This window comes from Dasypus novemcinctus, chromosome 12, assembly GCF_030445035.2.
Source record: "Dasypus novemcinctus isolate mDasNov1 chromosome 12, mDasNov1.1.hap2, whole genome shotgun sequence".
Lineage (NCBI taxonomy): Eukaryota > Metazoa > Chordata > Mammalia > Cingulata > Dasypodidae > Dasypus > Dasypus novemcinctus.
The window spans coordinates 73,257,717-73,284,376 of record NC_080684.1 but is presented as its reverse complement, the minus strand read 5'-3'; the positions used below and the strand labels follow the sequence as shown (position 1 = coordinate 73,284,376).

Below are 26,660 nucleotides of genomic sequence, written 5' to 3'. Positions count from 1 at the left end.
AGTTGATTTTGTATTTAAGTTTCAAACAAGAACACTTTTACTTGGTAAACTTTGAATACCTACTCTGTGCCAGATAATGGTACATCCTGGAGATTAAAAATGAGTGGCCCGATAAAGGGCTTAAATAGACATTTCTCCAAAGAAGTTACACAGTTGGCCAAAAAGTAAAGCAACATCATTAGTCATTAGGGAAATGCAAATCAAAACCCAGTGAGGTACCGCTTTACACCCACTAGATGGCTATAATTTAAAAAATGGAAAATGACAAGTGTAGTTGAGGATGTGAAGAAATTGAAACCCTCATGCATAATTGGTAGAAATGAAAAATGGTTCATCTGCTGTGGAAACAGTTTGGCAGGCAGCTCCTCCAAAACATTCAACAGAATTACTATATAAGCCAACAGTTCTGCTCCTAGCTATATACCTGGAAGAATTGAAAACAGGTACTCAAATACATGTACACACGTGTTCATAGGATCGTTGTTCATACTTGCCTAACTACAGAAACAGCCTAAATGCCCATCAGCAGATAAATGGGTAAACAAATTGTGGTGTATACAATTAGTGAAATATTATTCAGCCATGAAAAGGAATGAAGTGCCGATACATGCTACAAGGTTGATGAATCTCAGAAATACTGTGCTAGGTGAAAAAAAAAAACACACGAAAGGCCACATATTATATGAGTCTATTTATATGAAATACCCGGAATAGGTAAATCATAGTGACAGAACACAGATTAGTGGTTGCTAAGGACTAGGGAGAGGGGAAATGGAAAGAAACTGCTTAATTGCTACAGGGTTTTATTTTGGAGTGATGATAATGCTTTGGAACTAGATTGACAGGTGGTGGTTGTATGACATTGTGAATGTACTAAGTGCCACTGAATTGCTCAGTTTAAAATGATTAAATTTATGTTTTGCAAATTTTGAATTTCATTTCAGTAAATTGAAGGAAAGGGGATGGGGGGAGAAATGGCACAAATCCTGCCCAGATTTCACAGTTCATTGGGGAAGACAGGCAAATAAACAAATCAATGTAACTATGTGATAAGAGCTCTTGTAGAAGTAAGAACAAAGTCATGCTTCCACTATTCTAATCTACTTATTTTCCCCAAGAGATTTGTTAAAGTGGTCATCCTGAATTTATAACTGTCAGCAGTTGTGACTTGCCCTTCAAAGTATCTTACCTAGTGTCTGTGTATCTACTGTAGATAAATTATTGAGGGGTGGGATTCATTTTCCCATCAAAGACAAAAGAGTGGTATTTATGATAACCCCTCTAGTCTAATAAATCTATAAAACTCTAGTCCTAATTGGTGGATTTACTCTTAGATGCATCATTGTTTACCCACCCATTATAAATTACTTTTCTAAACAAGCTTTATAGGCCTTATGCTCTTTTTTTGCAAATGTGTATGTTTTCTTTTAGCCATCTAAAAAAGTGAAAAATATGAGCTCATTGTAATATTAAAATTGATTCTTCCCTTGGAATGGCCTAATAATTTGAACATACCAAACTTGCCAAAAGAAACTTTACTGTTCATGATCTTGTTGTCTACTCTATGGTATATATAATATTAGAACATCTGCTCTTTCCCCCATTAGAGTGCAATATCATGTCAGTAGTTCTGTACTTAGTAATTTCCGAAAAATTATTGTTTCTTGTTAAAAATTGTAGACTTTGAAAGTTATTGCTGGAAGATTTCACATTTTTAGAGATTGAATCAGGTAAGGTCGTCCATTCCCCTTCCTCTCCCCATGGAAAGTGACTATATATAAACATTGATAGATCGTAGTACCCCTTGCTAAGGTGTGGAAATCAAAGATTTGTATTGTTTTATCAAAGTTGACATTAAATAGATTATGAGAGAGTTCACATTCACTAGTAAAGAACCAAAGAACTGAGAGTTTGAAACTTAAGAGTTTCTTTTTATGCTTATTAAGTGAATATAAATCATTTTAGCTTTAGAAGATTTGTGTGTTTTTTCTGTCAAAAACCAAGATCTTTAATTTTTGTTTATGTAGAATCAGTCATGGATTAAAAACCTTTGTAAATAGTAGTGTTAGCTTTTTAAAAATTTACCAAGACATGTAGTAGCGCTATTAAATAGAAATTTGACTACACTTAAATTATTTCGTGATATCGAGTGAAAGTTACAGAAATTTCATTGAGCTGTTTCAGTGGGGGTACCTGAAGAAAATGTTTGAATTTTCTTGGAAAAGAACATATGAAATCAAAAATAAGTTAACACACTGAAGTAGTTACAGGCTGTAAACAGTAGAAAATCAAAGTGGAAGATTTAGGACTACAACATTTTCTGTTTAATTTTGAAATTTCATTCTGAATTGGTAGTTTAAAAAAAATCAGGATTACATGGGACTTAAAGAACATTGTATGAGATGAATGAAAAGTTTAAATGGAAGGAGTAGTTTCTAACAAATAAGTTACTTCTGATTTATAACCAGTTTGAATTTAGGGCTAAAATCAACCAAATTACTTTCCTAAGCTTTATGACCATGATTAGCAGATCCTCAATTAGATGGTATCTTTCATGCAGTATATACAAGAAGGAGTAACTTTTTTTTGTCTGGGATACATTGTCTTTGAAGTTATTTTGCCTAAAAGGAATTTAGATTTTTAAAAGCTAAACTGACTGATTAGTGATGGGGTACTGGACAGGGAGACAGTTGTCAACATGTAATATATACATATGCTTAATGAATTAGGACCAATGGTGTTAGAGGAAGATTTTTTTTAAAGATTAGAGTTGTCTGCACATGGAATGGGTGGGCAGTCTGCAGGTAATGAGCAGTCTTCATACATTCCTCTAGTCCCTGTATTAGTCAGCCAAAGGGGTGCTGATGCAAAGTACCAGAATTCTGTTGGCCTTTATAAAGGATATTCATTTGGGGTAGAAGCTTACAGTCGTAAGGCCTTAAAGAGTCCAACTCAAGGTACCATAAGAGGTCATCGGCCTTGTGTTGAAGCAAGATGGCAGGTGATGTCTGCAAGGCTTCAGCCTTTTCCTTTTCCCTCTTAAGACTCTGTGGAACCAGCTTCTTCTGATCTCAGCTTTAGGCTGGCATAGGGCTCATCTCTCTCCCCAGGGCACATTTTTTTCCCCACTCAGCTGCTCTGTTCTTTCCACAAGGTCAGCTCTAGACTGTCAGGCTCATCTCTTGTGTCGGGGCCTCTCCCATGTCTAATAGATCCTTCTCTCTTCCCTCACTATATCTGCCTCAGTGTGTATCTACTTCCCTGTGAGAGACTTTTATCCCCACCAAGGGGGTGGGGACTCAACCCTGCATGCCCTAATGACATGGTTGAATCAAAGCCCTAATTCTAACATAATTTAATCAAAGACATCTCAGCTGAATCCAATACAGTCAAAGGATATCATACCCAGAGGAACAGACCAGTTGACAAAAATAATCAGTATCTCTTTTGGCATTGATAAATAATATCAAACTGCCACGTTCTGCTTGATTAACTCCAGAGGTAGGGAGTTATGATTTTCTGAGGGACCCATTCCAACTTTGTATTGACTTATTATTAGAAAGTTCTTCCTTATTTAGCAAAAATCTACATCTATGTAACTTCCAGCCATTTCTTTCTAGCTTTGGCCTCCAATTCTACACAGACTATTTATAATTATATTCCTACATTACAGAATTTTCAGATGTTTCTTCTCCTGGGCTAATAAGTTCCTTCCCCAGTCTTGAATGGATTAGTTTCCTGACTCCTCAACATTCTCTTTATTTTACCTGTTTTGCAATATGTTGTTCATATGTGGACACAATAATTCAGACCTGATCAGTGCAAAGTTCAGTGGGTCTGTCATCTATAATACAAATATAACTTGTTGCCTGTTTTTCAGACTGATGATAAGTTTTATCTGTATGACAGATATTTCTCTATATTAAAGACATTCCTCATGATTCTTTTTTCCTCTAGGTTTTATTATAATCTTATTTCTTTAAAAATTTCTCCTCTGAAATGGTTACAGAGTCCTCATCTGGTTATTCTCTTCAAAATGCATTTGTTTGTTAATATCCTTCATAAATAACAATAATAGCTAACATGTATTAACCATTAACCATTAACCACTTACTGTGTGCCAGGCTTAGTTTAAAGTACTTTACAGGTTTTAACATGTTTAATGAAGTGGGTACTATGATTGTATATCTTTATTTTACAGATAAGCCTGTAACATAACAGGTGTGTTTGTCCAAGTCAAAGTAGAATAGGACTCTCACCTCACTTTGTTAGATATTAGGATCCTGTCATTATTGCCTGAGAGCACATTAGCTTTGGGGGTGAAGGGAGAAGCACTTACTACATTATGTAATTAATGCATCTTGAGCTTGAGTGAACTGAATCCTTGTCTTTGTATATGTGCAGTTGCATTTTGATATATTACATCTGTATAGTTAAGTTTTTTGGAATTACATATAGGAGACCATGCTTTTTTAACCAATTAAATTTAACCTTTTATTCCCACCAGTCTGAATTCTGATTCTGTCATCTAACATATTTGCTGACTTACCAACTTCGTGTCATCTACAGATTGGATAAACATAACTTCTTTGTCTTCAGATTGCTATCAAAAGTGTAGAAGAGTTAGGAAATTAGGAACCAGTAATGCATTAAAAAACACCTCTTTCCCTGCTGTTCCTTTTGTTACTAATACACCTTATATATTAACATGTATTTTTATCTGGCCTGCAGGAATCTCATGTTGCTATAGCATAATAATTATTTTTTAGAGCTCCATGTTTCATCCCATTTGTCATCTCTTAAATTTCTTTTAGTTTTTCTAATATGTGATTTTGCTATTGTTGTTCAGCCTAGATAACTTTCCTACAACTTTTCATCATCTGTAAATCAAGTGACCTTGTGAAAGAAGAAATTGAAATTTTATTATTAACAAAGCTGTGTCTTACGAACTCTGCTTATTACCAAGGACTTCACAGTTACCGTTTTGTCTTCTTTTGGGGGTTCTGTCCATTCACAGTAAAGCTATTTGCCATTAGAAATTCATTTCTTTCTCCTTTTTAGAGATACAAACTATTTTTACCCAATTCTGGTCTTCAGCTACTTCTCTCGTCTTCTATAATCCTTCAAAGACTGTTAGCAATAGTTTGATTAGAGAGACCTTCTTAGGATTCTAGGATCGGGCCAAGAACTCTACTAATGTGTTTTCTTTGAAACCTCCCTCTTCTGGGTGCCTCAGCTTCCACTTGCCAACATTTCTTCTTAAACTTTTCAAATGAAAGCTAAAAGACTTTTAGAGACCAAAGAGAAAATAAATGGATATCTCCTTCTTTTGTGTTAATCCCAAATGATGTCGCATCTCTCTTCCTTGATCGTCATAAGTTTAAAACAAAACTTTATTATTGGTTTTAGCATTTTTGTCAATCAACTAGTTAAGTGTATGGAAGCACAGGTAGGGAGGAAAATGACAGAAGAATCTATAGACAATATAGAATAGATAACAGCTTATTTTTAAAAGATTTATTTCTCTCCCCTCCCCCCACCCCAGTTGTCTGTTCTCTGTGTCTGTTTGCTGCGTGTTCTTCTTTGTCTGTTTCTGTTGTTGTCAGCGGCATGGGAATCTGTGTTTCTTTTTTGTTGCGTCATCTTGCTGTGTCACCTCTCCATGTGTGCCGCGCCATTCCTGGGCAAACTGCACTTTTCTTTTGCGCTGGGCGGCTCTCCTTAAGGGCGCCCTCCTTGAGCGTGGGGCTTCCCTACGCAGGGGACACCCCTGCGTGGCAGGGCACTCCTTGCACGCATCAGCACTGCACGTGGGCCAGCTCCACATGGGTCAAGGAGGCCTGGGGTTTGAACCACGGACCTCCCATGTCGTAGACAGATGCCCTAACCACTGGGGCAAGTCTGCTTCCCGGCAACAGCTTTTGATACATAATTTTTTAGGTAAACAGTTATTCAGATTGTTGACTTTCGAAAAACGCCTCATTTCCATTTGGTGCTTTTGCCTGGACTTCCCTGTCTTTAAATAGTGAGGGGAACTGGACATGATTAAAAATCATGTGCATATCACAGCTCTCTTGGTTGCAAAGTAATAGAAAACTAGACCCTAAAGGGAATTAGCTTACATTAATGAAAAGATCAGGGATAGGACAGACTTAAGGTACTGATTTTCCCAGGGGCTCAAGTGATGTCCCAGGATCACCTGGCACATGCTTTTTGTCTGCTCCACATTCTCTCTTCTGGATCCATTCTCACTCCGAAAGGCTTTCCAAACCCTTTGGGTTCTGGATGACCACAGTAGCGCCTCACATGTCCTCTCAGGTTAAAGTTTAGTTGGAGCAAACAACTCATGCCCCAGAGACACAGCAGAAGTCATTTTACAGCTCATTGGCCCTTGTTCAGTCACATGCACATTTCTGAACCTGTCGTCATTGAGACTAGGGAATGTCTGGATGTAGAGATGGAGCCCTATTCAGACTATATTAAGAGCTGGGAAGGGCAGTTTCCTAAATAAATACTGGGGCCAAGGACTCTGAGGTCACAAATAACAAATATTCATTATAATGTCCCTTCATTTTTTTATTATATAAATTGATACATTACTCTTTGTTTTGGTATTATTTGACTGTTTTGTTTTAGTACAAAAACCTGTTTCAGTAGGCTAAAAGTGAAGGCAGTATAGTGAAAGGAGTATGGCTTTTTGAGTCACAAATCTAGGTTCAAATCCTAGCTCTTAGGTGTTATCCATACTGTTGACGAATTTAAGGACCCAATAAATAACACCATTTTTCTCCTGCTTTAGTTCTATAGAGCAAAAAAGACAAAAATAGGCACATAGGAATTAAAATAAGCAGTTTTATAAAAGCTGAAATGGAAGACTTGGTTTTTGTGTGGCAACAATGGGGTCTAATACTGAACCCAGAACTGAACAGTTATCTACTCTTCCCTGCTCAAGCACTTTGAACAATATTCAACTTTTTACCTATGGGTCATGTTCTCCTAAAAACTCAGACCCAAGTGCATCTGGTTCCCAAAAGAAGGCAGAAAAGTAAAGAAGCCATATATGTTTAGTTCCTCCTGGAAAATCTCCAGCCAGGCCCCTGATTTCATCTCCATGGTATTTGGGGGGCTAGGAAAACTTGTTGAGGAGAATTACTCCTCAAGGAAACCAGAGGAATGATGAATATTTATGTCCCAGTACACTAACTCTCATGAATTTCAATTATTATCTGTTTAAACAATACCTTTTAGGGCAGATGAAATGTACAAATGACAACAAATGTTGTGCGTGGAAACTCAAGGAGATTATCAAATAATCACTCCACTTCTTGAAGTTATTACACCCATTTATGTGTGTGTGGGAGGGAACCCACTTTGCTCAGGGGATGAGTAAAATCAGTAATGATTAGGCATGCAAAAGGATTTGTGAAGTGGGAGGAAGCAGGCAATAAGAAGAAAATGTCTTACAGAATCTGGAACTATCTCAAGACTAACACATCCAGTCTCAGCCAGGTAGTATGAATTCAAAGTTTTTAGCTCATTCTCAGTGGTTCTCACAGATACCGCCATATCCAGTAGTATCTGTATCCCTTGGGAACTTGTTAGAAATACAAATTATGGAGTACTAAATTCTTCCTACTGAATCTAAAACTTCGGTGTAGGGCCTAACAATCTGTATTTTAACAAGCCTCCAAGTATTCTTTTTATTCATGCTGAAGTTTGAGAACGCATACCATCTTTTACAGCCATCCTCATAACAATTGGGTAAACTGATAACTAATTACATTTGTCTGTAATCTTATCTAGTTCCCAATTCATTAAACATTTTATTTACCAAATATTGTGCGTGGGTGTTTTGGGGAAAGGGGAGAGGTTGAATAGGTAAAATGAGACTTGTCCTCAAATGTCAAGCATAAGCAGTAGGACTCCATTTTCATTCTGTAGGTTTTAAATGATGCCTATTTTAAAAATTAAATGTAGCAGGAAAGGACACAAGGGATGGATTTGGGGGATATTAGAATGAGGAACAGCCTGGAGATGGTGACTATAATTTGTGTAAGGAAACCTCAAGATCAGGAAGAAAAACAGGTTATATGGAAAAATTTCAAAGAAAAATTTAACTGACCTGAAGCTGGAGAGGATGGAGTCAAAGATAACTAATGTTTCTCAGGTGAATAGGATAATAGTGATGCCACAGACAGGGGAAGGGAGCTGTTTGATAGGAAATGAGATGCTTCTAATGTTGGGCCTGTTAACTTTGAGGGTATTGAAGAGTGACCAAGGATGCAGAACTAGGAATTACCAGACTGTGAGCTCTATAAAGGACATTCATGTATTAGGAAAAAGAAGAGTTGAGAACTCATCTTTAGGTAGATTAGAGTAAGGGAAGGACTTGAAAGTATGTGAGGAGCTCTTAAAGTAATGCATTCATACATTTCTCAAACATTGGACAGTGAAGAAAATAAAATAGGGTAACAATAAAGAGTGATTAAGTGGTGTACAACTTCTTTAGAGATGGTTGGTCAAGGGAAGACTGGAGGTCATGACATGTGAAGAAGTCACAGTGAAAGATAATTTTGGGGAGCCAAAAGATGGTGGGGTCACAGAGAGGTCAAAGAGAATTGCAGGAAGACCTCTTAGTGAGTTTGTTGTTATTTTCACCCCTTCAGAAGCTATTTGATATGAAAGGTTTAGAGGGATGGATCTGTGCATTGGAAGGAGTACAGGCTTGGAGACAGCCCATCTCAACCATTTATTAGCTGAGCACAAGCTCCTTAATTTCTCTAATCCTTATTTTTCTCAATAGAGTGAGTAGTAACATTATGGGATTAAATTGCAATGAGAGAATGAATTGGGTGCTTTAATGATAACTATTAATAGTAATATTGAAAGAAATATAAAATTCAATCATGTAAAATAGTTCATTTATTATGCAATTTAATTTAGGAATTATATTTCGATTCATCATGTAAACAGTTTTAAAGGTATGAAACTGCTGTTGAAAAATGTTAACAGATGTTTTTGTAATTAAATGATATACTTTGATTTGCTACCTGATGACATTTAGAATGTATACTCATGCATATTACTGTAAAGTAGATATTATTAACCTTTAAATATTTTCTTCTTACAGATATGTACATCTCATGATTGATATGAAGAAACTAGTCATGGGCCAAAGGTCAAGACACTTTTTGGGGAAATCTTGCTGCTGATGCTGCTTTATAAGGTCATACAATGAGTGTTTGATTTAAAGAAGATTTTCATATTTAAAAGATTTTCATCTTGGAAGTTTATCAAGTGAAAATTAGATTCTTTCAGGAAACATTTTCCTCCTAATAAGTTATTCTTGTAATGGGCGATATGGCAAACAACTCAGTTGTGTTTAGTGGTGTGAAAAACTCTTTGAAGGAAGCTAATCATGATGGAGACTTTGGAATTACACTCGCAGAGCTGCGATCTCTCATGGAGCTCAGGTCCACAGATGCATTGCGTAAAATACAAGAAAGCTATGGAGACGTCTATGGAATTTGCTCCAAGTTGAAAACATCTCCCAATGAAGGTGAGATTTATTATGGTTGCTTTTAGTCCTTTGTGTAGAAAGTATTGTAAATTTGGCTCAGAAATAAACATGCTTGTATTTTCTTGGCTGTTATATGAGTATGCTCTAATTTTAGTGGCATGAAATTTGGGTTAGTTTTGGTATGGTTAAAATAATTTTAGCTCAAGCACTAATGTTGCAAATTAACGTATTTTAGATTGATGAGATGAAATGTATTATACTACTGTGCATATTATTGATAGCAGTTTATGTTAGTGAGATTGTCTTTCTGCTCAAGCTACAGTGGATGGAACCAGGCTACTGGTAACCCTAGCGAATTCAGTGAAAGTAAACCCTGCTCACTATCCTTCATTTTGCCAGATGGTTGAAAATAGTTACCACCGTCAGTAACTAACCAAGTTGCTTTTAGCTTAGGGAGCTTAAACTGAATTTTAATAATTAGTTCAGGAGGTCCTTCAAGCAAATGCAGTGGTTATCGCAGTTAGTTTGTGATCCAGCAAACATTTACATTGATTAAAAGTATTTGCCCAATCATTGAATTATGTTGAATTACTCTATGCTCAGAGAAGCCTTTGGTTTCATAATTCTTGATTTGCAATATGCTTTTGAGGATCAAGCAAGGAATTACAACTTCACTGTGTTACAGCCTTTGAAATGGTTTGAGAAGGATGGAGTTTTATGCATTAATCATATTGAACATAAAATTAAGGGTAGAAAGACTCAGGCTTGTATTCCACATTGCAAAGGATGGGGAACACATAAGGATAAAGAATATCACTTAGAGAAGGAGGAATGTTGAGAGATTACAATTTATTTTAGCAAGGATGGGAAATTATTGTTAAAAATGTTAAGTGTGTTAGTACATATTTCAAAGCTATTTCTAGAGAAATTATGTAAAAGTGTGTTTCTCTTAATATTTTTCTGAAACATTTTATACCTTGCTACTTGTGATAGAATTTAAAGTTATATCAAAAAGCTATTTACAAAATTACCAAAAAAATTTCAGAGTTCTTTAAAAACCTTTATGTAATTCATGGCAAATTGCTAATCATTTTAATTGCAGTAGTTAACTTTGATTTCTCTGAGATAGCATGATCTTGAAGAAGCTGATATCAGTATTCACCCACATTCTAAATGGGCTTCTTCAGTCCTCTTGGAGTATGTTCTTTTTCTGCTAGGCCTGTTAACTCTTCAGGATTTTCTGGATCTTTTCCTCAAGTTGGAACCACTAGACACATGGATTTCTTATTTAGTCCTTAGATATGTTGCTCTATTTTAAGGTAGCTGGGATCCCTCTTGGTCATGTAGATTAAGGAAATCATTAACAGACCTATGAACTTGTTATCCATGGTAATTTGACAAAAGGTGGAGTGTGTTCAGCATGCAAACAACTTTGAATTATTAGTCAAATTTATATTACTTTAGAGATGTGTGCATTAATGTGCTAGTCTCAATTGGTAGATTCATTAATTCGGCTTAACCATATGTATTATATTTCATCTAAAACCTATTTGATGGATGTTTCTTGATATACCACCACATTGATGGGAGGCATTAACATTAGAAAACTCTCAAAATAATAGCATAGTTTGTTCATAGAGCAGTATTAAACTGCAGTTTCAAGCTTCCCAACCATGTCTTTGTATTTCACTGCTATCAGTTGATTCAAATTCTGGTCTCCCAGTAACTGAATGCCCCTCCAAGATACATTCTTTCATTTTTATAAACAAGATTTCTCATAAATTAGCACTACCATCTCTTTTTTTACTATATTTTTGGTCGGTATGCCTTATATTAATTTTGGCTTGATTAATGAAATTAATGAAGCCTACCTGAAAATGTTTATATACTATAGTGGTTTTTCAAATTTGGGAAGGTACCCCTTTGACAACATGATGGAAGCTATGGATAATCTGCAGAAAAATTTACCTGTATTCAGAATGTTGCAAGGCAATGTACGGTGGTGGTTTAGAGCAAAAACTTTGGTGTTCTGGTCTAAACATTACACATTATTACACAGCTGCTTATATATGTGGTTTTGGGTGCAGATTACTTAAATTCCTCATCTTTAAAGTAGGATAATAATAGTACTCATCTCTGAGGATGGAATGAGAATGCATGTAAAGCACTTAATGTATAATAAACAATAACAAAAGCTAGTTGGTTATTATAGACATTTTTCATATTCTTAAAATGCTCATGAAGAATTCTGTAGAAGATTTTATTGTGTATGTACTATGATGTAGTGACTCTACAGTTAGACATTTAGGGTGTTTCAGTGAACATAATCTGTTTAAATGCCAGATTATTTCCTTAGCAGTTCTTTTCCCCGAGGTCAGAGTATATATGTAAATACTTAAAGGTGATAAATATACCCAGATTGCTTCCGGAAACATCATGTACTTGCATACCGCAAATAATGTAAAAGAAAGCTTTTTTTTTTTGACAAATTTTTATCAGCATTAAGTTACTGTGTTTTTTAACTTCCTTTTCTAACAGGTAAGAAATTTCCCAAGGGATTTTGAATATTTTTCTGATTTATGAACCATAAGTAGTCAAAGATTGTATATGTCTGGTTGTTGCTTGAGCAGTGGTTCCATTTCTGTTTCTTTTTCTTTCCTTTGTTCTTCCTGTGTTTCTGTATCTCTTTTTTTTTTTAAGATTTATTTTTTTTTTATTTCTATCCCACCCCCCCCCCGTCTGCTCTCAGTGTCCATTTGCTTTGTTTTCTTCTGTGTACACTTGCACCCTTGGAGGCACTGGGAAACAGTGTTTCTTTTTTATTGCGTCATCTCTCCTTTGGGTTGGCAGGCTGCGCTTTTTTTGCACAGGGTGGCTCTCCTTGTGGGGCACACTCCTTGCGCTGGGGCACCCCGTGCGGGGCGCCCCTGTGTGGCACAGCACTCCTTGCATGTGGCAGCCCTGCGCAGGGGCCAGCTCACCGCACAGGTCAGGAGGCCCTGAGTCTCAAACCATGGACCCTCCCATATGGTAGGCAGACCCTCTACCAGTTGAGCCACCTCCACTTCCCTATCTTTCCTTTTTTCATTTTCTTATTGCCTATTGAGTTTGACATACCCACGTTTTTTATTAAGTAATAGTCCATTGCCTTTTTTCTTTATTATTTTTCCTCTTTTATTCTTAGAAAGTTCTTATTCATCTTTGTCCCAGTATTTTGAATTTAATTTTGGCCAAATCTGTACAAATACTGTCTTCATTGTTTATAAAGTTTGCCATTTTGAAGTGTTCTTTTAAAGAATGTGAAACAAAGCATTTTAAGCATTATATTTTGTTTGTGGTTGTTGGACGTATAAGTAAAAACAGCATCAGCCTTCATAGGAATATGATTTTCAAAGTTATTTTTATAGTTTTAGTTTAATTTAGAAAATAGTCATATAGAAAGCTTGTGAACATTTTGTCATTAATTAACTAGACAAATGATAATACATGAAGCATGATCAGGAATGAGCAGATGGTAGTTTGTATGTCCAAGGAAATGATCTAGGCAGCAAGTATTTTTTGTTAGAATAACCCATATCCGGGAAAATGAGAATTAAAATGATTTTGTCAAAATACACGAATTTTGATTAGATAAAACTGAATTGTTTACCTATCCCTTTAGTCCATTTTATCTGTTCTGTCGTTCATTAATTCATTCATTAGCATATATAGTCTTTCATCAGACCTATGATGTCAGTTGTAATGTATCTTATATACTCCTTTAAAAAAAATGCTCACAGTTATAATCATAAGATACTATCAATTTAAAATCACATTCCAAATCCAGAAGTGTTAATAAAATATAAAAATATGGATATCTTGGAATTGTTGGAATACAGTATTTATTGGCTATCTCCTATGTGGCAGAGCATGTATATGTCTATGAATAAAACAAAAGAGTTCAGATATTGAGAAAGAAGTACCTGCGTTTCTACCTTTCATTATATGGTGAAAAAATTTTGGTTTATGGTTTTATTTATAAATCTGGTCTTTAAACATGTGCTCTATTAAGGAAGCCATATTTGTGTTTCTTCCTCATTTGGCCACCAATTTATCATTTGTTTTCTGGCAGAGTAGTCCTTTAACTTGTTCTGAAGACTGTCATCTGTGTACTGATCCATAGGAAGTGTTTTGAACCAAATGTGATTTTCATAGTAAAAACTTCAACAATTCAGATTCACCATCATTACTCGTAAAGGAATTCAAATTATAAATTTCAGGGTTAACTGAAATTGAGATTTTTAAATTAAGCTTCGTGTTTTTAGATTTTTCTGTTAGAACAAGCACCTATCTCATAGTCCTCAGAATTGAAGAGTGCCATTTTATACCGAAATCTTAACTCCTTTAACTCCTTTACAGTTTTTTTCTTCTCTATACCTGTATGTTTATGATTATTTCTTATTTGTGTTCTAAATCACATTTCATGATACTTTTATTTTTATGCTAGCTTTTGTTATCTTTTCCATTTTAATGTGTTCTATGTAATCTATATTATATTTTATATTAAGTAGTAAAGTAGAATATCTAATATAAGATTTCTGGAATGCGAGCCTCTAAGAGCACTGATAATGCTTATCATACAGTAGTACTGCATTAATAAGAATGAAAATGAATTCATAAAAATTAAAGGCAGGTGCTAAGTGGTATATTATAAGAGGCATAACTTGAGACACTTAGGTTTTTAAGTGGGGTGGGAGAAAAAAGGGAAAAGAAAAAAGTATTGGAAATCAGAAAAGGAGACAGTGGTAGAGAGAAACAGAAGAGGAGGTAGGAAGCAGGGAAGGGTCAACAGTAATTATCCCTAGCTGCCCTATGTTCTGTAATTTTTCACGTGGAAGTTTATACTTGCAGCCATTAGGAGTAAGCCTGTTAATAATGGTGTGCTTTGACTTTGTCTTCATGTTATAATTAACTATCACAATTGGAAATATATTTTAACTTTTTAAATAAAATGAGCCCTTCCTTTGCCCAGTAAATCGTTACTGACGTATTGGCAAGTAGAAGAAAGCTCTAATGCCCTGATGTATATGCTTGGTTATACAGGTTGTCACAGCCTTCTCTATTCAGCAAGTATTTGCATGACCATTATGTGCCAGGCATGTATGTTTTAATACTTGAATAGAGTTGCCTGTGAACATTTTATATTTGATAACCCTGCATGACCTTGTCCTAGAAATTTGTTGCTGCTCTAATAGAGAATTATGCATTTAATTTAATATTTGATCAGGTCACTAATTTTTGTCACTTGACAACTTTCAAAGAGGGTTGTAACACTTGGTACTATAGTCAGATATGTTATTTTTTAAAAGACTTGATAAGAGACTGAAATAGCATTGCTTTTAGTTTAGAGTTTTGAAGTTCAGTTTTCTGGGTACAATAAATATATTTCCTTCTCAAGACATTATCTCTTGGCTCATGACATACTCTTAGGGTTTTATTTCTTCTCATCTGGCCATTCTCATCAGACTCCTACTCTTCCTTTTGATGTTAATGGGCCTAGTTTGTGTTCTAAACCCTCTTCATTTATTTAATCTCCTGGATGATGCCATCTGCTCCTAATGTTTTACTTATTATCCGGGTGTTGGTCACTTGCAGGTTTTTATCTCCAGTCAAGATTCTTCTCCCAAGTTTATAGTGGGCCTGCAAAGACCCATTGCACACTTTCCCCTCTGAAAATATGCTTTTTATTGTTCCCCTTTCCAGTGAAACTGTTACTCACCTTGTTATCTAAGCTGGAAGTGTAGGTGGCCTTCTTGACTTGGACATAAATTTTTCTCCTTTTCTCACTCAATTGGTTACTAAGTCTTGGAAATATTAACTTCTAACTTTTCTTGTAACTCGAGGGTGTCTACTTTTGTGCCTCCCTACTTCCACTAACCTGTTAGAGGCCACTGTCTTCTCTTGCAGTAATTCAGGTAACATGTACTTGTGTCTGTTGCTCCCTCCCTTCACACTGCTAGTCACTTCCCTGGTTAGAGTTGGCAGTAGTTTCACATTGCTCTGAGAATGAAGTTCACATTTCCCACTGATGTTTATGAAGCTCCTTGGGATCCCTGCTTGCCTCTCTAATCTCATTTCTTTTCTCTAACTCATCTTCTCAGTATTTGAACCACAGCAGTATCTTCAATTTTTGTAAATATTATCATGCCAAGCTCAGCCTTATTTCTGGGCCCCTTATGTACCTAAAATATTTTCCTATCCTTCATATGAATGTTTCTCTCCTAATCAGTCCTAAAATCTCATGTTAGACATCTGGACATTCCCTGATATGGCCCAAACCCAAAAGTGGAATTTGGGTTCCTGTTCTCTTTGTGTACTCTCATAACATCCTCACCACACCCATCAAAATACTTAACACACTGGGTCAGCCTCCCACCAAACTGTGAGCTCCTTATGGCAAGAACCAGAGAAAGGAAATTCTGTCTGATTTATTTTCTTTTGTATGCTTAGTGCCTATCACCATGCCTGGCACATGTTAGGCAGACAGGTTTGAATGAATGAATTTGATTTTAGACAAGTAGCTCTTAACTTTTAGGGTATCTCCTACTCTTTTAAAATTCATAATATGATGAGAGTATTAGATTGTTTCCCCAAAAGAATGCACATACACAAATTTTTCACATACTTTCTTGGTTTGCATGTTTTCCCATGGCCCTCTCACAAAAGCCAGGTTGGCTGGTACTACCACTACCACTATCACACACATATATATATACACACACACACACATACACACACACACTGTACAATTTCAAGTACAGAGTCTGATCAGACTGTAGTATGTGATGTGTATTACCCATGATACTCAGTTAAACCCACATGCTTTCTATATTCCAGTACCACCCCCACCACCTCCATTTTCTAAATTGGAATATGATTTTATTAGTACCAACAGTTGGGATGCTACTTTTTTCTACAAAACATCAAGGTATATAGTTTACATTTTATTCCCTAAAATGCCATTTTCTTTTCAAATATAAAGACAATACGTTTGAGCCATTATCTATTCATAGATTTTTGTTACTCTCTACGGTGGTGGATCCAGATCCCAGAAGCATATAATTCAGAGCCTGCTCTTGCTGGTATTAGAATATATTTTCTCTTTTTTAAGCTAACTAGGCCATAAGGAGATAAAGCCAATGTATGACCTTGGCCTTATTGCCACTACACTAAAATCAACAGAGCCAACAGAACTAGACAAAATATTTAACATTCTACTATGCCTAAGTTATTCCTTGATATCTTTTCTTCTGTATTTTTAAAACTAGGATCATGTCTTAGTATTAGTTTCACTGGTTTTTCTATATGCCTCCCCATAGACTTGGCTTTCTCCTTCTTTATAGTAGAAGCCTCTTCCTTCACCTTTGTTAGACTAACACCTCCATTCTGGATTCCCTTCCCTTTTGCCTCCCGTTCTTTGCTGTATCATCAGTTTCTTCTTGTCTACTTGATCATTTCCATTGGTAAATAACTTGCCTTAATATTTATCACCCATCTTTTAAAAAACAAACTGGAACTAAAACCCATTTGATTAATTCACTTTACAGTTTTATCTGTCCTCCACCCCATCCCCCACCTGCAAACACACACACACACACACAGTGCATCACTCTCCTGGAAAAAAGCTATGTAGTCACTGTTTCCACTTACTCGTTCCCGTTCGTTGTACAAGTTTTTCTAATGAGACTTCCACACTACTTCACTGGGAGGTCCCTTATCAAGGTCATCAAGCTCCATCTAGGGAAAGCCAGTGATCTAATGATCTGTTCTCTGTCCTCATCTTACTCAACCTTGTAACACCTACTCACATAGTTAGCTATATCATCGTTCATAAAAGTTTTTCCTTCTCTAGGCTTCTGTAGTACTGCATATATCTCTTTTGTTTTTTCACTCCTCCCTCCCTATCTGTTGTTCTCAGTTGCCTTTGGCTTCTCATCCCCTACCTTACCATCAGAGGTTGGTGTGTGCCAGAGCTCTTAACATCAGCCCTGCTCTCTTTTCTACTTACTCTCTCTCTCTGATCAGGAGCCTTCATCAGGTCCCTTGGCATCAGAATCACCTATGTATTGATGATTCTCTGGTTCAGACCTTTCCCTGAGTTCTGAATGTGGGTAGCTAGCTACCTACTGGGCAATTCCACTTATTGGTTTAATAGCCATCTCATGTTTTAATCTACAAAACAGCCATTAACTCTTACTCCACCTCTCTCCACCTGCCCCGTCCCCCAATTCTGCATTTCCCAAAGCTTTCTCTGTCATGGTAAATGACTCTGCCATCCATCCATTCAGGTGGATAGGGAAAAAATTCTAAAAATCATTCATTATTCCTCTCTTTCCTTTTCACCTACTTCCAGTTCTGCAGCAAGTTCTGTCTGGTCTCCATCCAAAATATCTGTCAAATCTCTTCTAAAACCCAGATTGAAATTCCCATCATCTCTTAGTTTCTACTGCATCAGCCTCCCAACTGCTTTTTGTCCTCTACTTATGCACCCTTCTGTTTAGTTTTGACACAACAATTGAAATAATCTTTCAAAGCGAAAATTAGTTATATTTTTATCATGCTTTAAAACCTTCTAGGAGTTTCAAATGCACTTGGAATAAATGCCAAACCTTGTTCCTTATTCCCTGTGATCTTGCCTCTGACTGTTTTTTTCCATTTTAACTCTCTTTTAACCCTCTTTGTCAGGAGGCTATAGCCACAGTGGCTTAATTTCTGACCCTTGAATCCTCTAACCTTTTTTGGTCTTAGGGCTTTTGTCCTTGCATTTTTTCTTGGAATATTCTGTTCTAGGTCTTATGGCTGACTCCTCATCATTCAGAGCTTAAGCTAGATGCATCCTCTGCAGGAATGCCAATACAGTCTGTGAGAACACTCTGTTTTTTTACTGTTACCTTCTTTTATCTACTTCATTGCACTTATTTGTACCTGTAATTATTTTAGATGTCTGTCTCCCTCCAGTATAATACAAGCTTGTTGAAAGTAGGAACTGTCTTGTTCGCACTAACTCCTTAGTCCATAAGAACAGTGCCTGGAAGTAAATAGCTGTTCAGTAAATACCTGACAGTCAACAGACTATGGTTACAAAGCTCTTAACTTCATTATATTTAAGATATTTACATTTATTATTTTAATAAAATTTTAAGTGCTCCCAAAATGAGGTTAAAACCCGTAATGTTCATTTTATAATTTGCATTTTCCCTTACTTGAATAAGAATTCCCTTGTAATTTATCGTTTATGCACTGTTCATTTACCTTCTCTTTGTCCTGCAAAGACGTTATAAGACTAACAAATATTTGTGCCGCCTACTCTGCCCTCTGAAGATTTCAGTATGTGAACTGGAGCCTAGGACTTCTAATTCCTAAACCAGACAAATCTTGGTGTAGTGGTCTTGGATGTGTGTTTATGTGTGTGGTAAAGTTTAGAAGTATTATAATAACCTTTAGGAGTAGCTGTTTTGTTTTTTGTTTTTTACCTCCCCAAGTTCCCTCCAAGACATATTTTTAAACTATTTTTAGTTCTGTGACTGCCTTCTTTAGCAGTAACATAAAATATTAGTCCCTGTTAAAACTAATTTAAGTAAAGATGTGGTCAGTTCATTTTGTAGTTTGGATTAGTCAGGGTTCTCTACAGAAACAGAGCTATGATGAGATTATCTGTAATTACTATGAGATTTTATAAATTGTCTCACACAACTGCGGGGATGCACAAGTCCAGATTCTGTAGGGCAGGCTGCAAGCCTGGAACTCTGATTAAGGTCCTTTGTGAATTCCCCAGGAGAAGTTGACTGACTAAAGTAGAGATGGAAATTCTCTCTTCTGACTGCTGAAACAATCACTTCTTTTAAGGCCTTCAATTGATTGTATCTCTCTCTCATTGCTGAAGGCAGTCTCCTCAGTTGATTATACATGTAACCAGCTGTAGATTGCAATCAATTTACTGATAATTTAAGTCTACAAAATGTCCTCACAGTAACAGGCCAGTGCTTGCTTGAGCAAGCAACTGGGCACCATTACCTGGCCAAGTTGACACATGAACTTAAACATCACATAGTTATAGTGGTGATATTTAAACTACCAGGTGTTACATGTATGTAATATCTGGTAGCACCTATTAAGTGTGAATTAAACTGATATAACCAATATCTTCAAACAGATTTCTTAGAAGGCACAGAGCATTTTTTATATACAATTAAATAATAGAAGCATTTTGGACCAAAAAGGCTTTTTGCAAGAGAGTTTTTTTGAAATCAAGAAATGTGTTTGTTTTAAACCTTGAGGAATAGGTAGTTGGCTCTAGTCAGTACCTGTTTTCATCTCAGCTTCTGGATTTCATTGATAAAATGGAATTTCAGCAACAGAAACTGGAGGTGGGCATAGAGGGATAGCAATTTTTATAGTTGCTAGTAACATCATTAAAACAAGACCAAACAAATAGCACTATCTAATATCCTTTCATAAAAGAAAGGACATTTAAACTGAGAAGCAGGAAAGGCGTAATCTCAGAACATCTCATAAATCTTTAAAACAAATTTTATTTTGTGAGAAACCTCATGCATTAATTGCAGTGTGGACCAGTATAACTGGTTGCAACCAGGTGCTGTTGAACACTGATCTAGTCTGAAGGCACAGTGTGTGCATTCTAAATTATAATTTGCAAGTCTCATCTCTCATATAGTCTTTCTCCCTAAATCAGTTATTACAATCCTTTCTTACTTTCTTCTTAGTGACTTTCAAAGCTTAGAGCTTGTGGAAACTTTTATCATCAGAAATCTGAATGTTTTCTTAATAGCCCAGTAAGGACCCTGTTGTGGTTGCTAGTGAAAACAATCTGTTTTGGTGCCTTCAGCCAAGTCAATAATTACTTTAAAACTACATATTCATTTCTCATTGTTTATTCTAACAGTGTATTCTTTTTGTTCTCTCTCTTCTCCTACTGAGCTGGCCTCAGCATTGAGATTAATAGTTAAAATATATAAAAGCCAGGAACCTCTCAGTAATTTCCTGAATTTTCCTGAAAGTCTTTCTTCCTTTGAGGAAAAAAATTAGTTGAAATTTAGATTTAATATGATAAATTAAAAGCCTGGTCTTTCTGGTATCTTATACCCTTCCCCAACTTTCTTAAACTAAGGAAAAGTGTCATTTGTCACTGCTTTCTGTTTATGTTCCTATACTAATATACAGATGTGTACACCTTGCATGAGTTAATTGGGCAATGTCTAGGTTTGAGAGGATCACCAGAAGGTTAAATTAAAGAACTTGTTTGACTGAATGAAGAAAAGGCAAAATAACATGTTCATCTAACTTACTCTTAACCTCTTCCCTCATATCTTTCCAATTCTGCTTTCTAGACAATAAATAGTATATCCTACACTGTACCTTTTCCCTATGTAGAAAGTAGCATGTAGGTATTTGATAGCTACATCTTCAACTGGAATTAAATCCTAGAAACAAAACCTGAGAAAATGGTCATCCTAAGTCTACTGTGTCTTGTGACTCACAAATCTTTTATCAGTTCAGGTATATAAGATATTTTAATAGAGAAGCTTTTAACTTTGCATTGTTCATCAGTAAATAAAAGTGAAAATTCAAGGACTTTCAGGAATTGAGGTGCAGTAAGTAAATTACATCTGTATCTTTATATACTTCTCCGTTTATTGAGAAAAAGCATCCTAAATAATGGTTAGGGAAATGTTTAATTACAATATTAAAACTATCAAACTCTTTATCAGTTCTAATCTCTAGCAGTCTACATGATGGTATAAAATAGTATAGTAAAAAAACCAGCAGTTTGAAAAAATGAAAATCCTTAATCCAGTCTTGACTTTTATCTACTTAAAATGTTCTTTTAAAGCACTACAGTTGACTGTTAGTGATTTAAAATCTATATATTCAATTTTAAGCATGATAATAGACCACTTTGATGGCATCTTATGAATTGAAATCTAAAGTGTAATGAATTAATATGTTTTGAATAAAGTAATATTTTCATTTGTAAATAATAAAACTTAATTCACTGAAATGTGTTTCTTTTTATTAGGCTTGAGTGGAAACCTTGCAGATATAGAAAGAAGAGAAACAGTGTTTGGAAAGAATTTTATACCTCCTAAAAAGCCAAAAACTTTTCTTCAGTTAGTATGGGAAGCATTACAAGATGTGACTTTAATTATTTTAGAAATTGCAGCCATAGTATCATTGGGCCTTTCTTTTTATCAACCTCCAGAAGGAAATAATGCACGTAAGTAAATAATAAGTTCCCTGTTATTAAAACTAGTATATTCAGTTTTTAGTTTACTTATTACATAATAATAGCAGGCCAACATTTATTGACTGTTTGCTATGTGCTAGATACTGTTCTATGTGCTTTAATAAAATCACATCAGGTAATTTTCACAGTAACCTACTAAAGTATTATCACCTCCATTCCACAGAGAGGCACAGAAGTTAAATAACCTGCCCGTGAACACTATGTCGCTGGCACAGAGCTAAGCCATGTATATGACATGGTCTGTGCCATTAAGGTTTTAAGATTTTTAGAACATTCTGTTGTGAAACAATTTTCGTTTTTAATTTCTGGCTTTCTTTGGAAAATGTCACTATGCATTTCTCTTTTAAATGTCTTCTTCACCTTTTTTATTTTATTTTTTAATTTAAAATGAATTGCTGCCAGTACATTCTGTAACTGCTAAGAAATCTAGGCTTGGGTTTTGGTTGCTATATTTAATTGGTTATAGAATGAACCATAGTTCTGATGTTATATCAGAAGAGTATTTCACCAAAATATTGTTTTTAAAGCTTCATTCATATATCTTTTCAAGTTATGAAGAGTTCAATAAATATTTGCTAACTCTAAAAGTTGATTATAGATAACCCTTTAAAGTAATTCTTTCAAAGGTTTGCCAGAGTCTTGTGAGAACTTTTTTTATTTTGAGAAAATTGGTCATAGAATAAGCCGCTTTATCTGAGATAGGCTTGTTAGCAATAGCACTATTCACACTTTGCACCATATTCTTTGTAATGGAGGGGCTACCCTGTTTATTGTAGTGTGTCTTTCAGTGTTCCAGATCTCTACTTGCAAGAGGCTAGTACTTTCCCTCAGTGGAAGCAACCAAGAACGTTTCCAGACATTGCTAAGTTTCCCTTGTGGAGCAAAATTGTCCCTGGAGTGAGAATCTCTGATATAATCATATCATATTGTTTAGTACATTCAGCTTAAATCTGTAGTTATTAGTTTACCCACTTTTATTTAGTTGCAGAATTGGTTTCTAGATTTGAGTGAGTTAACAGATTTTTTTTTTTTAAGATTTATTTTATTTATAGCCCCCTTCGCATTCCCTCTGTTCTCTGCTTTCTCTGTCCATTTGCTATGTGTTCTTCTGTGTCTGCTTATATTCTCATTAGGTGACTCTGGGAACCAATGGGACCTTCCGGAGTTGGAGAGAGGCGATTACTCTCTTGTGCCACCTCAACTCCCTGTTCTGCTACATTCCTATTTTCTCTTCTCTGTGTCTCTTGTTGTGTCATCTTACTGCACCAGCTCTCTTTCTTGGCCGGCACTCCTACACGGTGCGGCTTTCCCACACTGGGTGGCATTCCCACACAGGGCAACACTCCTGCGCAGGGTGGCACTCCTGTGTGGGCTGGCACTCCACATGGGCCTGCTTGCCCTCACCAGGAGGCCCTGGGCGTCGAACCCTGGACCTCCTGTACGGTAAACAGGAGCCCAGTTGGTGGAGCCGCATCTGTTTCCTGAGTTAACAAATTATTAAAAACTTTTTACTTTTAATATTTTCCAAGAAACAAGATCCTGGGACAAACAATTTGGAATCCAGATGGCTTCATTTGTAGATTGTAAGAACAGGTCCTTTCTCAAACTCACTTAAGGAGATACGGCATTAGAATTTAAAATAATCGAGTTGTCAGTGCCATAGACCCTTTAGGAAAAGGAAGCATCACTTTCTCCTGTACTAAGTAATCTTGAATCCTTATCATTTAAACATGGTAATTGACCCTTTAGATTCTTAAGGTGTGCGAAAGACTATTTACTTTATCCTTAATAGCTTTTTCCTCCATCTGTTTTAGCTATATAGACAGTTTTAATACCCCTTTAATCTCTTCTGAACAATAAACTTTAAATGTATTACTCAATTCATATATAGATTTTTAAAAATCTTGTGGGTTTTTTTGTTTCAGTTAGCCTTTCCATGGTAAATTGTAAACTTTGCTCAGTTCTGTGCTAATAAATTCATTCTTTAGAGTATTTAAAATCCAGCCTGCTTAGTAAAAAAAGTCGCTAAACACAGTTCAGCTCACACACTTTTTTTTTTTTAAAGATTTATTTTATTTATTTCTCTACCCTTCCCCCTGTTGTCTGCTCTCTGTGTCCATTCACTGTGTGTTCTTCTATGTCCATTTGCATTCTTGCCATGTGGCACCAGGAATCTGTGTCTCTCTTTGTTGTGTCATCTTGCTGTGTCAGCTCTCTGTGTGTGCAGCACCACTCCTGAGCAGGCTGTGCTTTTTTTATTTTTTGCATGGGGCAGCTCTCCTTGCGAGGCACATTCCTTATGCGTGGGGCTCTCCTATGCAGGGGCGCCTCTGCACAGCACGGCATTTGCAGCACTGCATGTGGGCCAGCTCACCACATGGGCCAGAAGGCCTTGGGTATCGAATCCTGGACCCTCCATATGGTAGGCAGATGCTCTATCAGTTGATACATGTCCAATTCCCAAGCCTCACACTCTTAAATTTAAATTTTTAAATAATTCAAATTTGAAAGTTTGATTTTGTCAAAGATCTTTCCTACTTTTGCTCTTTAATAATCATCTGGTTATATTATATTTCTAGAGAATAAGAATTTGAAAAGGGAAAGTGTGAAATCACTGTTTTTCTGGCTTTTTGTTCTATAATCAAAGCAAAACAAGTCATTTTCTTAAGAAAAAGGAGGGGGTGGTTAATGATAATTAAATGTTATCATCAGAGGAACATTGAGTAATATTACAGCTGGAACAAGGCCATAAAACTTTCAAGACACACAGTACTTTGCTCAAAGCAGACCAGTATGGAATGGCCATGAAAAGGAACAAAAAACATCATTGCTCTAAGATGGCACTCAAAAAGACACAAGAAGTGCACATTATTTTCAACAAATTTCAAATGGCAGATTTGTTATCCTTCAGTTCTTTAAAATGAAAACTAACAGTATTAAAATAATGGTTTATCAAGATTTTTAGTTAAACATACATTTGGGAAAATATACATTTGCAGATCCCCCCTGTATTTTCCCTGTGTTCTTTTGATATTATTGAAAGCTTTTTGTAACTGTAGGGGCAGATGACTTAAATTACTTGGGTGCAGGGGTAAATGATAGCTTAAATGATTTCAAATCATCTCTTTGTTAAGAAACTGAATAGATGATAGCAGTGGATATATCTATGGGGATATACTCCATTTCAAAATGATTCCTTATTAAAGAGTTTTGTTTGTTTTCTCAGCAGTTTCATTTTTGGTCTCAAAGTACAAGATGAGTAAAGAAAAGAACATATCATCTTACCTATGGTTATTTCCCTTTCACTGTTGGAACCTCTGGTTTCAGAAATTTAAATATAGTTACTTTAAAGACGACTCATGTAGATTATATACCATTTGAATTTCCATTGGAAAGTGCTTTTCTGTTAGAATCAGTAACTAGCTACAATTAGGAATTTGCTCTCTGATTTTAACTGGTAGAGCTATATAAGCCATTAACAGACTAACCTCACTGTATTAACAGGAGAAAAGTTCTTGTCAGACTTTAACAACTGGGTTTATATCTGTGATTTTTAGGTGTAAATGTAGGTGTAATCTCTTACACTAAATATTTTGATTTCTTACTAGGCATTCTTCCCTTGTTCAGAAAATCATGATATTGGGGGCATGGTAACATTTTCTATTTGAGTATATATATATTTTTTGAATTAGATTAGAAAGGGAGTTAATCTCCAATGCTTGCAATGCAGAGAATCAGGGTTTCTTACCAGTCAGGATCCCCTAGAAGAGATATATCCCCAAAAGAGTTGAAAACCAGGTACCAAACAAATGTTTGTATATCAGTGTTCATTGCAACATTATTCACAGTAACCAAAAGGTGGAAGCAACCCAAATGTTCATCAGGAGATAGATGGGTAAACAAAATGTGGTAATACATACAGTGGAATGCTGTTGAGCTATAAGAAGAAATCAAATCAGAATTCATATGAGAACATGGATGAACCTTGAAGACATGTTGAGTAAAATAAGTCAAACACAAAAGAACCAATATTGTATGATTCCATTTATATTGAAATACCTTGAATATACAAGCAAATTCATAGAGGCAGAAAGTAGATTACAGGTTATCAGAGGCCTGGAGTACAGGGAGTTGGGAAGCCATTGCTTAATGGGTACAAAGTTTCTCTTTGGGATAATGAAAAAGTTTTGGTAACAAATGGTGGTGATGGTACCACAACATTATGAATGTAACATCATTGAATTGTACATTTTCGTGTAAGTGGTTAAAATGGGAAATTTTGTGTTATGTATCTGTGTGTGGTACCACTACAGTTTTTAAAAATTCACTAGAAGGTGCTAATGAAACATGAAGACATTTTTGCCCCATGATGAAAAGTTAGTGCTTGCACTTTGTTATTGTTAACAGTTATTAGTGTGCATTGTCATCTTTTCATCATGTTATGTTTTAACACTAAGAAATAGTAACTAGCTTAAAGGAGATCCATTATTTGTAACTTTACAGTCATAGAAATCTAAATTATCAAAAATTTCCTGCTAATACTCTTTGGTATAAAAATATGTGCTATACCTGTACCATAGAAAAATCTGTAGTCACTAATATTTGCATACCAGTGGTTCTCAAACTTTTTGTTCTCAGAGTTCCCTTACACTCTTTAAGTTTTGAAGGCCTCTAAAGAGCTTTTGATTATGTGGATTATATCTGTAGTTATTCAAGTACTTGATGTTAAAACTGAGAAATTTAAAAGTGTTCATAAAGACGTTTAAAATAATATTAACAAAACTGTTACATGTTAATATAAATAACATTTTTATGAAAAGTAACTTCCAAAAAAAT

General features: G+C 35.6%; 1 protein-coding gene across 9 annotated transcripts in view; it reads left to right on the top strand.

Moving 5' to 3' along the window:
• Window positions 1-26,660, top strand: part of ATP2B1 (ATPase plasma membrane Ca2+ transporting 1) — a 139,858-nt gene that overhangs the window by 57,653 nt on the left and 55,545 nt on the right. For all 9 annotated transcript variants that reach the window (XM_058308530.2, XM_058308528.1, XM_058308533.2 and 6 more), the window contains exons 2-3: window positions 9,131-9,559; window positions 21,597-21,794. In XM_058308530.2, coding sequence (XP_058164513.1) covers window positions 9,352-9,559; window positions 21,597-21,794 — 406 coding nt within the window. In that variant the 5' untranslated portion in view covers window positions 9,131-9,351. The remainder of the gene's footprint in view (window positions 1-9,130; window positions 9,560-21,596; window positions 21,795-26,660) is intronic.